Source organism: Meleagris gallopavo, chromosome 14, assembly GCF_000146605.3.
Source record: "Meleagris gallopavo isolate NT-WF06-2002-E0010 breed Aviagen turkey brand Nicholas breeding stock chromosome 14, Turkey_5.1, whole genome shotgun sequence".
Lineage (NCBI taxonomy): Eukaryota > Metazoa > Chordata > Aves > Galliformes > Phasianidae > Meleagris > Meleagris gallopavo.
The window spans coordinates 2,525,868-2,540,336 of record NC_015024.2 but is presented as its reverse complement, the minus strand read 5'-3'; the positions used below and the strand labels follow the sequence as shown (position 1 = coordinate 2,540,336).

The 14,469-nt window shown below is 50.2% G+C and overlaps 2 protein-coding genes across 2 annotated transcripts in view; one reads left to right on the top strand and one right to left on the bottom strand.

Annotated features, from left to right (window-relative positions):
• Positions 1 to 4,990, top strand: part of TWF2 (twinfilin actin binding protein 2) — a 15,011-nt gene extending 10,021 nt beyond the window's left edge. The window contains exons 5-8 of the mRNA XM_003210009.4: positions 1,283 to 1,408; positions 1,495 to 1,645; positions 1,982 to 2,103; positions 3,028 to 4,990. Of these exons, the coding sequence (XP_003210057.1) occupies positions 1,283 to 1,408; positions 1,495 to 1,645; positions 1,982 to 2,103; positions 3,028 to 3,195 (567 nt within the window). The 3' untranslated portion in view covers positions 3,196 to 4,990. The remainder of the gene's footprint in view (positions 1 to 1,282; positions 1,409 to 1,494; positions 1,646 to 1,981; positions 2,104 to 3,027) is intronic.
• A 1,763-nt stretch (positions 4,991 to 6,753) lies between these two features.
• Positions 6,754 to 13,583, bottom strand: ALAS1 (5'-aminolevulinate synthase 1). Its single transcript, XM_003210004.4, has 10 exons — positions 13,295 to 13,583; positions 12,585 to 12,791; positions 11,465 to 11,620; positions 11,157 to 11,379; positions 10,485 to 10,669; positions 9,707 to 9,886; positions 9,383 to 9,547; positions 8,112 to 8,380; positions 7,485 to 7,647; positions 6,754 to 7,039 (listed from the first exon to the last, which is right to left on the bottom strand). Exons 1-10 carry the CDS (start codon positions 13,491 to 13,493, stop codon positions 6,879 to 6,881), a joined length of 1,908 nt encoding a protein of 635 aa, XP_003210052.1. The 5' UTR covers positions 13,494 to 13,583; the 3' UTR covers positions 6,754 to 6,878.
• Positions 13,584 to 14,469: the final 886 nt, after the last annotated feature.

Genomic DNA, 14,469 nt, shown 5'->3' with positions numbered 1-14,469 from the left:
AAAAAGGGAGGGGGAGGGAAGGGGAGGGGGAGGCATTGAGAGGCTTTTCTCATCTTTGCACTAAACCTCCTAAACTGATCCCAAACGAAACCAGCACTTGGTGTGCAGTGTGCGGGTTGGCGCTGCTGTGTGCCTGGGGCAGGTGGGGGGGGGCTCAGGGGCAGCTCCTCCGCCGTCGGCGTGACTCCGTCTCCCTGTATTCTATGGCAGATGGTGGGGGGCTGTTGCTGCTGCCCATCGCTGGTAGAGTACCCCAGCCCCGAGGAGGTATGCTGTGCCGCTGCGCGTCCCGCTCTCCTTTCCCTCCTGCAGGGTCACAGCACAGCCCTGTTCGGGGTGGAGGTGCCTGATGTGACGCGGGCTGTCCGTCTTTCTTCCTCTTTGCAGTGGCTTTGGTCTGGTGGAGAGGGGATTTGTTTGCTCCTCCCAAAGCAGGGATGCAGCCTCTGCTTTTGGGGATTTGGTGTGAAAACGGGGCTTGTGTGAGCTGCGGGTCTCTGAATCCTCGCTCCGGTGTGGGCAGTGGGCATCTGTAGGTGACCCGAGACCCACGCAGCTGGATGCTGGGATTTCAAGGCTCCCTGCACGTTGCAGTGTGGGAGGATGAGGTGAAGAGGCAGCAGTGTTGGTTGCGGCACTCTGCCCTGTCCCCAGCTAGGACTTCTCTGCAAACAGCCTTATGCTGAGAATCGTAGAATCACAGCGTGGTTAGGTTGGAAGAGGCCGCACAGACCCCAGCCCCACCCCTGCCATGGGCTGGCTGCTTCCAGCCTCTCCATGGCCTGGGACACCTCCAGGGGTGGCACCCACAGTTCTGGGCAGCCTGTGCCAATGCAGCCCCATGAGAAGCGTCAGTAGTGCTGATGTTGGCTGAGACGTTCTTTTCTGGGAGCGGTTGTGCAAGGGAGGAGAGCAGAGCTGGGGGTCTGGGGGATGCACAAGCAGGGACAAACTCTGCTGGGTGATTCCTGTACGCTGGGAAGCAGCACAGTCCTGAGGCTGGTGACATCCTAAATGTTAATGCTGTGTTGCCAGTGAGCTGTGTCCCAAGCATTGCCTCTGCCTGAGAGCTTTGCCAGCACTCCTGCGCTCACCCATCAAACCTACGAGTTCCTGGGTTAGGCTGGACAGGCCTTCTGACCCCAGGAGGGCATGGATGCCCCCAGCTGCTGCTCTGTGCCTTGGCAAATGCAAGCATGAGGATGCACTTTCACCATGGGGCAGCTGAAGATGGCACCTGGTCCATGACCACCCTGACACTCAGTGCTATTTCTGTTTGCAGGTGAAGACAGAGATCAGTGTGGAGAGCAAGCACCAGACCCTGCAGGGCCTGGCCTTTCCCCTGCAGCTGGATGCGCAGCAGGCTATCCAGGCACTGAAGCAGAAGAAAATCAATTACATCCAGCTGGTGAGTCCCTGGCACGGCTCCTCCTGCACCTCCAAGCACCCTTTGCTGTGGCACTTTGCTCTCTTTTGTCCCTTTCTGTCAACCAGAAGCTGGATCTGGAGCGGGAGACCATCGACCTGGTGCACACAAGCCCTACAGAGATCACTGACCTGCCCAAGAGGATCCCACAGGACTCTGCTCGCTACCACTTCTTCCTGTACAAGCATTCACATGAGGGAGACTACCTGGAGTCTGTTGGTGAGCAGTGACTGCTCAGAGCTCCTGGCTGTGCCCTTAGCAATGGTGTGGGGGGTCAGAGTGGATTCTCCCTTGCCGTGCTCCCCCCAAGGGAGTGGCAGCAAGCCTTTGGGGCCCAGAGAATGTGGGGAATGCACAATTCAGGTCTTGAGTATGGAGAACTGGGGAGGATTTGTGCAAGGGGCTGCTGAGTTGTAGAGTATGGCAGCGGGACGGCCTGGCCTCTGCGTCTGAGCTTGTCAGGCTTTTCAGCCTGGAAAAGCCCCAGAAAGCCAGGATCTGGCTGCTCCCCATCCTTGTACGTGGGCAGCACTGAGCCTTGTTCCTCTCTCGCAGTGTTCATCTACTCCATGCCTGGGTACAAATGCAGCATCAAGGAGCGCATGCTCTACTCCAGCTGCAAGAGTCGGTTGCTCGACACCGTGGAGCAGGAGTTCTATCTGGAGATAGCGAAGAAGGTGAGTCGCTACCTCCTGGATGTGACGTGGTTTTGACTGGGGTGGGGTCTCAGAAGTCAGGGAAGCCTCAGGCATCACTGAGGTTGTTTCGCAGCGGCCTGGAGAAAAGGGGAGTGGTCTTGTACTGACATCTCTGAGCAGCCCTAATGGGTATCCCCAGCATCTGTGGTTTTGGTGAAGACTTCTATCCGGTAGGAGAGGATGGATTTCCCTGCTTGAGAGCTTGAAATGACCTAAATCTTTGAGTCATTTGACAACAGAACTTCACACGGTGGGCATATGGAGGCCCCTTTGCTTCTACCCTTTGGGTCCTTGGTCCAAACCCATCATGTCCTTGGGGAGGAGTGCGGGGTGGCCCTGAGGGAGCAGCATTTTGGGGTGCGAAGGCAGTCAGGCGTTGAGATGGGCTGCCCCAGCCCTGGAAGAATTTATGAGACGTGTGGATGTGACAGTAAAGGACATGGCTTGGTGATGGCACTCCGTAGCTCAGGTTAGTGGATGGACTTGATCCCGAAGGCTTTTCCCAACTCAGCTGATTCTCTGAAAGCTGCTAAAACCCTTTATGGTAACTGTTGAGTCCCAGCCTGAACCACTGATTGAGCACCTGGGGAAAGGACCCGGTCAGCCCTGGGAACACAGGTGAAGGGAATTCGGCTGTTAGACAGGAAGGGATGGAGCCTGGCTGCACCTCTCTTAAAGCTCATTGAAGGGCTGACTGCCACTGGGGAAGGATCTCTGGTTGGAGATCCTTCCCTTGTGGAGTTTTCCCTGCAAGCCCAGATCTTTGGAGATAGATGAGCACCTTTCCTTTCTCATTGTAACACCATTTCCATTTGTGCTAGTCCCTTTGTCGTTACACCTCCTGTGTCACCATTCCATGGCGCTGACCTTTCTGATGGTAACACACCCCATTTCCCTGTGCAGATTGAGATCGACGACGGCGCTGAGCTGACGGCAGAGTTCCTGTATGACGAGGTGCACCCCAAGCAGCACGCCTTCAAGCAGGCCTTTGCCAAGCCCAAGGGGCCCGTGGGGAAACGGGGACAGAAGAGGCTGATCAAAGGGCCAGGAGAGAACGGCGAGGACAGTTAGATCCGGATGAGGCAGGGACGGGTGGTGAATGGACAGCATCCCCCTGACGTTTCCCAGCTTCCACCCCTCCGTTCCAGGCCTTTCTGCTGACCTGGGGATCTTTCCCTCCATCTCAGCCTTCCCCTCCCCTTCTTTTCCCTTTTTCATTCCTTTTTGAGCATCAGGACGGGTTGTTTCTCCCGACGCAGAGCAGTGGGATGGGGACAGGCTGTAGGTGTTTGTGTTTCTTTCTCCATGTCCTTGTGCGAGCCTGGGAGCAACTGGGGAAGCATGGGAGCAGCAGCACCATGTCCCCAGCCTACCCTGGTTCCAGCTGGGACCAGTTTCCTTGGTTTACCTGTGCTGAGGGAAGGATTCACTCACCTACAAGCTGCTCTATGCAAAAGAAGGAGATGGTACCTCGTGTTGGTTTAATAGCAGATTACATTAAATGCTTGTTTCCCTCCTCCCTCTTCCTACAGCCTTTGCTCAGCAGAGCCCCGCTGTGCAAGTCCTATGGCTGCCCAAGCCTTTCCAGGCTGCAGCCCAGATCCATCTCTGAAGAGGGGACTTTAGTCCAGCACCTGGCAGGAGCATTTGTCCCTGGTGAGAGACAGCCCCTTGTTCTATCTGGATTTGCCTTTTGGGGAGTACAGATGCTTCTCCCTTCCCCTCTCACTCCCAGCTGTCATACAGAGCATCCTCATGGCCGGGGCCCTGGACATGCAAGCAGCAGCTGCCCAGTTCCTGACACTGCTGGTGGCTTCCCATACAGCCACTCCGTGCTGTTCCCACCCAGCTCTGGGTCCCTGTGCCTCCTGGGCTGGGCTGGCTGTGAAGCCCCTAGGGTCTGAGCTGGGGCACAGGGATGTGGCTCAATGGACTTTGAAGCCAGTTTTTAATGGGTATGGGCAGAGGAAGGGCAGCACCCAGCTCTGCTTTGGTCCATTCTTGGTGCAGGGCAAGGTCTGAGCTCCACCTGACTTTGGAGAAAGGTTACTGTGCCTGTTGGCAATGTTTGGATCCCCTTTCTGATCCACCAAAGACAGCCTTTTCCCTCGAAGGGAGCTGTTACAGCCCTGCCTCAGCCCTGCGGCTGGGTTTGGGACAGGAGCCAGAACCCATTCCATGCCACCCCTGTCCCCTGTGCTGTCTGTCGTCCTACTTCATCCTTCCCCATTTCCTTCATCCCCATCCCTGTGCTTTTATCAGCATAGGGGTGCCTCAATGTTTGTAGTGTGATTGCAAGGCAGGGGCTGGCCTGACTGCTCCATTAATTCTGGGTGTTGTCATCTGTGGGATGAATCTCTGGTCCAGGCTGGCACCCAGGTGAGAGAGGGGGTGGCTGAACATTGCCCTTCGCAAGGAAAAGGGTGTGGGAAATGGGATAAAGCCCTGAGCCCCTGGAAGGCCACCCAGCTCCCACCCAAGTGGGCTGCCCCAAATCCCTGCACAAGGAAGGTTGCCCCCAGGTAGGGCCAGCTGGGGCTCCATGTGCTCACAGCATAGAGGACATCGCTGGTCACCAAGGGCTGTCCCCAGGGGTTGAGTTTGGCACTGTGGATTTGGTTTTTCTTAGAGGACTTGGGGAGGAGAGCACCTTGCTGCTGGGTACCAGCGAGGCCTGCTTCCCCCACACCCTGGGCAGTGGTAACACCAGGGCTGCTCCTGTGCCCTTCCCCGCTCACCGGTGAATGTGCCGATGTTGCCTTGACCGTGTTGGGGTGCCCCAGTGAGGGGGGTGTGAAGCCTGGGGGGAGCGGAGCACACTGTACTGAATGCTGTATTTTCTAAAGAATAAAGTATTTTTAAAGCAGTCTGCTGTCCTGCTGCTCTCTGGGGTCTTCTGTGGTCCCAGGGTTTGGGTATTTACTGGGGTAGCCGTGGGTTGTGCATCTGCACATGTTGCCAAGGCGTGCTTTTCTTTGCATTCAGGATGTTTTACTGCACTTGCACTTCCAGGAGTTGTGTAAATAATAGGTTGAGAAAGGGGGGATATGCAATTAGGGCTATGCAACACTCAACTAAATGGATGGGTACTGTTGCCTGTGTGGGTCAACAGGGAAATCTTAGCAGTGCCTTCACACCTCACACTTTCTCATTCCATCAGTGCTACAGCCCATTTGTCCCCAGCTTTAAACATCTTTTTCCAATTGTTTCCCCTTATTATTTTCCAGAAACCAAACTCGTGCTTATATAACCACCAGCAGTTACACAACCCGCCATTCGAGCTTTGTTTGCTGGGAAACAATCTGTGTTTGTTTTTTTCATTCTTTGTCCTTTTTCAATGGGGAAAAACGCCTTCTTTCCATGTGTCATTGGCTTTGTCACTCTTTGCAGCCGTGATGGTTGGCCCTGCCTGTCTCCCACTGCACTCTGGCCCTGCCTTCACCCCTTGCTTACCTGTGCAAGTTAAGGGAATGCACCACATCAGACGTGAACAAGTGCAGAGGGCACTGATCATCACATACAGGTGCTCACCACGCTCCTAGCGTTGCAAACACCTCTGCAGTGCTTAAGATGCTCTTCTAGGAGAGGCTGATGACTGGCCTGTAAGTTTTCCAGTGTCTCCAGTTACAACCTCACTGCGGATGAGAAAAGAGCTGCAATGGAGCTGCACATTCACACAGCCTTAGCCATGAGCTGCTTGTTGCAAGGCAAGGCCACAGGGATGAGGCATCATACTTTTCTCCCAGAAGCACTGGGAAATTCCTAAGATAAGGTTAGTGCCACGGCAAGGAAAAGCTAAGCCTTTTGGAGCAGCAAAGCAACACTTGTGTTCCCCACAGTCAATGGACAGAGATGATGACTTTGCTACAGTTTGTGGCTATTTGCAATATTAGAATGGACCCTCATGGCAACTTCACAGCATGCCTGCAACCGTAACAGCAGAGGTGCACTGGCTTACATCCTGAGAGGAGTACCCAGAGAAAAACTGTGCAGAGACTTGTAGAAACAAGCCTGCAGCAGTTACAAGACATGCCTGTGCATGAAGGAAGCAGCGCACTGCTTTGCCCAGGCCTTCATGCCAGTATTGCCTTCTCAATGCATACATACACCCATAGAATTACTTCCCCGACTCCACTATGCATGACAGCTTTGAACAGGCCTGTTACCCCATTTGCCATGCAAATTTTTCAGAGGTTGCAAAAGCAGCAATGTCAGACCTGTCCAAGAGCTGAATGATTAAGGACCAGTCACTGACAAGCAGTTTTTCCACTGAAGGTGAGCTCTAAGATTCAGGAATGCAGACGTGGCAGGACTCTGCCAACTATGAGCAACTTTTTATCTCCTACCCAGACAGAGGTAAGCACAAAGCCGAAAGCATGGGAAAGCAGAGGGGAACAGAGCCAGACTGATGAGGAACTCTCAGTGTCACTACATCTTCTTTCTGTAATAAACCTACACCTTCTACAGAAGTAGGAAATTACTGATGTTGTTTTGGCTGACACTCACTGAAAAGACATTACTGCAGCTGATAGTTAGGGTAGAGCACTTTTTATTCAATGGGCTGCCCTTCTAACCATTGCCACTTCTTATGGAGGCTGAATAGAAAAGAAATAAAAAAATACAACTGGACAGGGGCTCTAGAAATTTATTTTCAGAGCTTAGTGCTTTAACTATGATTAAAATGCTTAAGTAATTTAAAAATGCTACCGATTGGATATGAGGACTAGATAAGAATAGAATTAACACTGTTACTTTCATGCACTGACAGATACTAGTTTGCTCATGCCACTGAAGTAGGATCTTTCCCTTTCACTCATCACTTCAAAGTGTAGAGGTCTTCTGCAGAAGTTGCATTCAGCTGATGAGTGTGGTTTCAGCTCCAGCCCAACATCCTTCCATGTAGCCAGCAGCCTTTCTGTTACAAACAAGGAAACGCACCAAGATCACACCTCAGAACATCAGATACTTCAGCAAAAGGGAACTGACAGAACACTTATCCCAGGAAAGGAAGAGAAACAAGAATTGTTTAGGACGTAATTCACCTATGGACCGACGCAATAGGGCTGCAGTTAATCTTCTCTTGTTAAGGCTGTTTGGATGATGTACAAGCAGCCCCAGCAGGAGTGACTGGGACAGAACTGGCTGGATGTAGGAATGCACTGGAAGTGCACAGTATTCTAGGTCAGTCTGTTGGCTTTCACTGCTCATGCTCACGTTAGGTGCACAAGTGTAGGACATGAAAGCTGCAGCAAACATTATCCAGCCAATATCATTTAAAATTTAATCATTTCCTAGTCTTATCTTTAAGATTGCATAAGCAGCCCAGTCTTCTCATCATACTAAAGCATGAATCCACTCACCAAGAAAATAACTCATCATCTGAGGGGTGTGGTGAGGTGTAGGGGCAATACGTAGCAGCTCTTCTCCACGAGGAACCGTGGGGTAGTTGATTGCTTGGACATAGATGCTGTGCTGGCTCATCAGCTTGTCACAGATCTCTGTATTTTTAGCAGCATCTGCAACCTGAAATTCCAAACTTTAAGTTTCAGTACCAACCAGAAAATGCAAGGTAGCAAAAGTTGCCAGCCTAACTTCATCAGCCAAACATGTCAAGCCTCCCCTCCACCCACTAGATAGAATATCCATCAGACGTAAGAACTCAAAATCTCCACTCTAGAGCCATCTGCAGCCTGAACAGGTAATTGTTTGTACCCGAATTCTTTTTACTGGCTTGTTCTTGCCATCTATGTCTTACCTATACTTTCAGACTGAGAGTTTCACACACTATCAGTTTACTTCACAACATTCATAGTGGGCTGAAGTCAATTAAATCACAGCCTTTATTCTTCAGGCATGAGAGGTAAGCCAGACTCACAGCATGTAAGTAGGACAGAGTTTCAACTTCATGAGTATTTATGAATACTGGAAAACAAGCTGATCATAACCACAGACACCAGGGCTCTCTAATAGAGATCTTAAGTACTCACCTTTATTGGAATGATGTGACTTGGGCAGTGCACTACAGGAAGCCCTGCATCCATCAGCATCTGTCTCATGAGCTTCACATTGCGTTGGTGCTGGCGCCTCAATACTTGTCCCTCAGCACTCTTCAGTGTTTGGACGGACTCGAGGGCACCAGCCAGGAGCATGGGTGGCAGGGATGTTGTGAAAATAAAGCCAGCAGCATACGAACGGACAGTGTCTATCAGAGCACTTGTACTGGAGATGTATCCTCCCACACAGCCAAAAGCCTTGCCTAAAAAACAATTCAGAAATTAAAAATGCAAGTAACCTTCTTCCACCCATCAGAATGGTTGGAAGTGCACGGCAGGCAACCATTTCAGCCCCTCCCTCTCATCTTGCCTGTACTCAGCATGTTGCAGCTTTGTTTCTAGACCCTGATAACACCTATTTAGCTCCTACACAGCAGGGATAGCTCCAGACCGCATCAAACACTCAGCTTCTGATTTGGGGAAGACCTCAGAAGCACAGTCTTTGGTAGTGACCCAAGAAGATCAACACTAAGTCTCTCAGCAGATTACTTTAAATCTGTTCCAGAGATGCTGGAAATAGCCCACACTCCTGAAGAGCACACATGGTGGTTACTCTGTCTGATTAATGCTTACTTTCCAAATAGGGGGATGCTCTGGTACCCAAGCAGAGCCACACACAAAACCAGGGTGTTGAGGGTCACATCCTAATGAAAACAGAACAAAGCTGTAAGAGCTCGAGCCACTAACTCCCCTACTAAGTTTTATTTATGTTTTAGGTGCTGTTTAAACAACTTTCCCATTTGCAGCAGTAAACTCACTGCCAAGCTTGCATTCTCCTCAGATAATAGCAGTTGCTTCAGCTCTTGCCAAGTCTTTTTACGTAACCCCCCCATCTCAGGTTTCTGGATTAGGAACACTCCATTTCACATAAAAGAACCATGTACAGAGTGCTACCCTGCTAGCTTTCTCACCTGAATTGACTCAGGACTCTTTTTTCCCCCCCACTAGCTTGTTTAAAGCAAGAATGCTAACCTAAAAGATTTAAGACAAAGTAAGTAGCTTAACAAATGCTTTCCAAACTGGGACATACTTAAATCCTTTGGGCTTTCTGAAAAATACTAAACACCCTCTCCTCCCCCCCAGTAAATCCATAGCAAGTTCATTTCAATAGACAGATTTTGAGTTAACCCACTTAATTTGGCTGCTCAGAAGCTTTGCTGCCTTATAATATGTAAGCTTCTGTGAAACTGCCAGGCTGTGCATACCGAGCGTTCCAGAGATGATGTCCATCTTGTGCATGACTCCATCCCGGTCCCCTATCCCACCACCTCGAGCTCCATACAGCCCCACAGCATGCACTTCATCCACAAAAGTGATTGCCCCATGCTCGTGGGCCACATCACAGAGCTCTTCCAGAGGGCAGACAGCACCTACAGACCAAAGCAGCAAAATGCAGTTTAGGATCCTCTGCACTCAACTTGGACAAACATTACAAATTGCTGTAAGTGTCTGAAGTGTACTTCCAGACCCAAACCACAGATCTCAGTACTGGCTACACTGGAAAGAGAAAGCAGCCTATGTCACCTTACCATCCATGGAGTGCACGGTTTCAAATGCAACAATTTTAGGGGTAGATGGATCAGATTTCTTCAACAGTTCTCGAAGATGGTTGACATCATTATGGCGAAAGATGTGTTTTGGCACCCTGCTGTTTCGAATCCCCTGGATCATGGAGGCATGGTTTCCAGAATCAGAGTAGATCTCACAGCCTGAGGGAACAACCCAGTTACACATCAAGTACAGAAAGCATCAGCTAATGCTGAGCAGCATCTTATGTACCATAAGCACTCAAGCAGTAAGGGTAGCACGTTCTCGAAGCAATGCCCTTGATCAGAAGGGTGGATCATGAAGCAAAAATATGTAAGGTTTCTATTCGGTGTTTAAACTAATATGAACCTGAGACTAAGAAAAACCTCCTGTATTTCTTAAGTCCTTAATGTCTCATGCAAGAGCTTCTGAAATTAAAGGAAGCCCCTCCTGGACCACACAGAAGGAATAGAGAAATTCACGCCCACAGGTGGGAGGATACTGAATTCCTCCTGCCTAATTCTCAAGTGGCATTTAAGTGAGGGAGAGATCCTGTGTTTTTTCTCCAATCCTTTCTGCAGTAAATAGCTCCTGGGCCTCAGGCTCAGTACCACGATTCGCAGGAGCTGAACATAATTTGAATGCAGCACTTGACAGAGCATACTCTGCTGGCTGGGTACGATGAATCTCCACTATCAGCAGACACCTGGGAAGCATTCTCTCAGCTGCTTAGGACAAGGCTGTGCTTTGCAGTAAATACAAGATACAGCTTATTCTCACCTGGCAGCATTTTAGCAAGAGTGAAGAGGGTGGAATCATTAGCTACAAAGCAAGATGAGAACAACAAAGCTGCATCTTTTCCATGAAGATCAGCCAGTTCTTTTTCCAAGTCAACGTGAAATTTGCTTGTTCCTGAAATATTTCTTGTGCCTCCTGCTCCAGCACCATGTTGTTTCAGTGTATCCCTACACAGGGTCCAAAAAGATACGTTAGTGACACTAACGTTCATCTGTTACATAGACGAATATGTACTAAAATATCTTCACCAGTGATTCTTTAATCATCTTAAAAAGGAAATGGCTGCAAAAAGCTGCTGTTAGCTTTAACGATCCTTGAACAACCTGCACAACTCAGGGGTTCACTGAACTAAGGAATCAGTCACTAGGAATAGTTGCAACACACCATCCAGGCTAACTGGTAGTAGTTGGTGTTTCAGAGGAAAAAAGAAAAGTCAAGGAATGGGTCAGGGACCGACACCTACACTTGGAGCCATAGAGCCAAACATTAAGTTACCCACACCAGCTGAAGAGCGGAGTACATGCTTAATTATACCAAGAACGACATCAGAAGCAGCTTATGTATAATGCAGTCAGTTCTTCAGCAGCCTGCCTACAGATGCTCCTGAGAGCACCCTAAACTGTATCCATCTCTTAGGAATGCAGCCCTACTCACATAACTGCTCCGCACACACGAGGGTGACGACTCATGCCCAGGTAATCATTGCTGCACCACACAGACACCTCCTTCTTGGTGATCAGGGAATCAGAGTAGTCATCTGCCATGGGAAAGATCTGTGCCTTTCGGTTCACCGTTTTGAACACTCGGTAGGTGTGATCTTTCTTCTTTTCATCTATCTTTTTCTCAAAGAACTGATCATACTGGAAGGTGGATACAGCTGAAATGAAACAAAGACTTTAGCACACAGGAAAAAAGTAATCACAAGGGATCGGGCCTGAGAGGGTACTGCCAGACAGTCTTACATTTTGGCAAGTTATCCTGAAGCAGATGAGACACACTTTCAGGTCTTTGCTTCAGCATAATGTCCTTAAACTTCTTGAGCAAGCCACTCTGCTCTTCTCCCTCAGACTCAGTGTTCCTCACCACAGAATTAGTTGGTATTTTGGCAAATTCTTTACCTACAGATATCATAATGAATTACAGTGAGTTTGAGATAGAGGTGTTTAAATTTAATTCAGAAAGGTAAACTTTTAAGTAACTCTTCATTCTTCAGAAAGCACATGCCTGGATCTATACACTCCTGCCAAATTCAGCCGTTGCACTGGCTAGTAATTTGGATTAGAAAGGTTTTCCTTTTTGTCCCATACAACACAATCACCCCACTACATTAATTTCCTTACAACAAATTTGGTTCATTGTGACTCACAGCCCCATCCTACAGAGCTACAGCACTCATCTGAACAAATGGGTACATAGCTAACTGAAGGCAGAGTTCTAGCTGGCAGCTTTCTTTCCACCTCCAGAACTTTGTTCAGCTAGCAGAGTTTTTTTTTTTTAAAACAATGCCACTAAAAAGGAGAAAACAGGCTTCCTTTTGAGGAGCATGACAAGGCTTTATTGATATTGGCGAAAAGTTTCTTCCTTGAAGGACAGCATTTCTGCATCAGGATTACAAGTCAGCCAACACCCTTTAGATCTACAAAAGAAAGCCCTGTTGGACACTTGCTTTCCAGCTTAGATTTGTGCTGCTGTTTGCACAGTATCCTGCTCCTGTTTCTTCTATCTATGTATATACCACCCTTGTCTATAACAGCACTCTGGTAAAGCCTTCTTGTCCCAGCAGCCTGCTTTGGGTGAAAAAATAACCACACACTTAGAACACACTTAATTCACACACATAGAACCAGGGTATCAAACTATAGCACACAGGATTTCTGAATGATGATTACCCAAAGCAATGACTGCACAATACTGCAGGCTCACCATTAATACCTGCATTCTCCAACAACTTTTTGTTGCAGCTTGCCATAACCTTACCCACATAAGGTATCCAATGATTGCTACACTTGGCATGGAGTAGAAGAATATCAAGTACCAAAAGCTCTCAGAAGGAACCAATGCAACAGTGCACACAGTACATACCTTGCCTGTCCACCTGCATTTCCTTCACATCCTCCTGCAGTTCCAAGCTGGCTTTGCAAAAAACGTTGCTGCTCTTGTGGTTCATCTGAGCTGCCAGGAATGGGCATTTTGTGGCAGAGCTCTGGCCAGCAGCAGCAGGTGGGTGGTCAGCAGGAGGCTGTGACCCATCTGTGTTCTGCTGGGCCACTTCTTTGGCATTTTTGGCCTCTGAGGAGGGCAGAGAGAAAGGAAAGCACTTCAGTTTTATCATTTTAATAGCTGCTTCAGCTTTTCTATGCATAGCAACTCACATAGCACAAGTCATTGAGTTACTTAGCTGGGTACTCACATACTATTTACATAAGCAAGAAAGCCCAACAATACCCAAGGAGCATCTGATTTCAGATGCTAGACACAGCACTGTACCCTTCTGAGGTCAAAACCCCTCATTTACTCCTAAGAGAAAAATTCCTGCTCTGAACACCTGCTGTTTTCAGCCATCAGCGCTAAACCTCAGCCTAGGAGATGCTTCCTCAGGGGGGGATACAGGTCTGCCCGTAGCAGCCTCAGGTTTTGGTTCGAGCCCAACTGCAGCTACAGCAGAGCCACCCACGCTCAACGACCGCCGAGCTTTAAAGCATTAAGCGACCCTCATTCAGAAGCCGGCTTTTCCGGGAGCCTCCCCCTGCTCACACAGCGCCGGGCCCCTCAGCGCAGCGGGCCGTACTCACCCGGCCGGGCCGCAGGGGTCTCCTCCGCTTGCTGTTCGCGAACGGCGGTGGTGGCGAGGCCTCGAGCAGCGGCAGGAGGCACCGCCTCCATCATTTTGGGACAGTGCTGGGCATAGAGGAGCAGGGAAGGCCCGGCCTTCTGCAGGAAGGCCTGCGAGACGCGGGCCAGGAACGGGCAGCGCCGCACCACCGCCTCCATCCTTCCTCCCTTCAGCTGCAGCTACCGCCGGCCGGAAGTGACGTCACGGAGCTGTCAGCTCACGGCGGGCGGAAAGCGAACAGCGCCCCAACCTTCGGCCGCCGCCCTTATATAGCCTTACCGGCGCCGCGCAGGCGCAGTGAGGGTCATTTATGCCCCGCCCTAATAGGCGGGGAGCGATGTGAGTGGGCGGGGCTTGTGCTGCGCTCCGAGCCGTGATTGGTCCGAGTGGTCGCGAGGGGCCCCAGTGGCTCCGAGGTGGCCCACGGGGGGTCCATGAGGGGGCCCTAAGGATGCACTAACACAGTTCTGCCTGCTGGCCGAAGGATCCCGGCCCTCACGCTTTGCCTCCAGCCAGCACAAATCTCACAGCTTCTCCCCTCATCCCACTGCTGTGGTGCCGCTGGTTTTGGAGATGACTTTTCACGCAGAGGGTGGTGAGGCACTGGAACAGGTTGCCCAAGGAGGCTGTGGATGCCCCATCCCTGCAGGCATTCAAGGCCAGGCTGGATGTGGCTCTGGGCAGCCTGGGCTGCTGGTTGGCGACCTGCACACAGCAGGGGGTTGGAACTCAATGATCTTTGAGGTCCTTTCCAACCCAGGCCATTCTATGATTCTGTGATTCTGTGAGGAGCCCTTTTGTGAAAGTGGCACAGCTGCACGTGATACTGTGGCTTGTGTCCCATGGTTTGCAGTGAGTCTTTACTTTAGTGTTTTTATTACAGGTGGTAATGAGAAAAGGAGCTCAGTGTAGATGTGGCCATCCCAGTGCTATTGCTGTAGGGGATACGCCGACTGCTGAGGTGTGGGAGGAGAAGGGCAATGATGCATTTCTTCCCCATCTTGCAAAACCTTGGGCTGTCTGCTGTCTGTGCGTTCCCCAGCCCCCAGGGGTTTGTGTTACACAGAGCTTATCCCCGTGGACACCTGCTGCAGCAGGTTCAGTCCCACAGCAATCTGATAATGCTGCTTTATC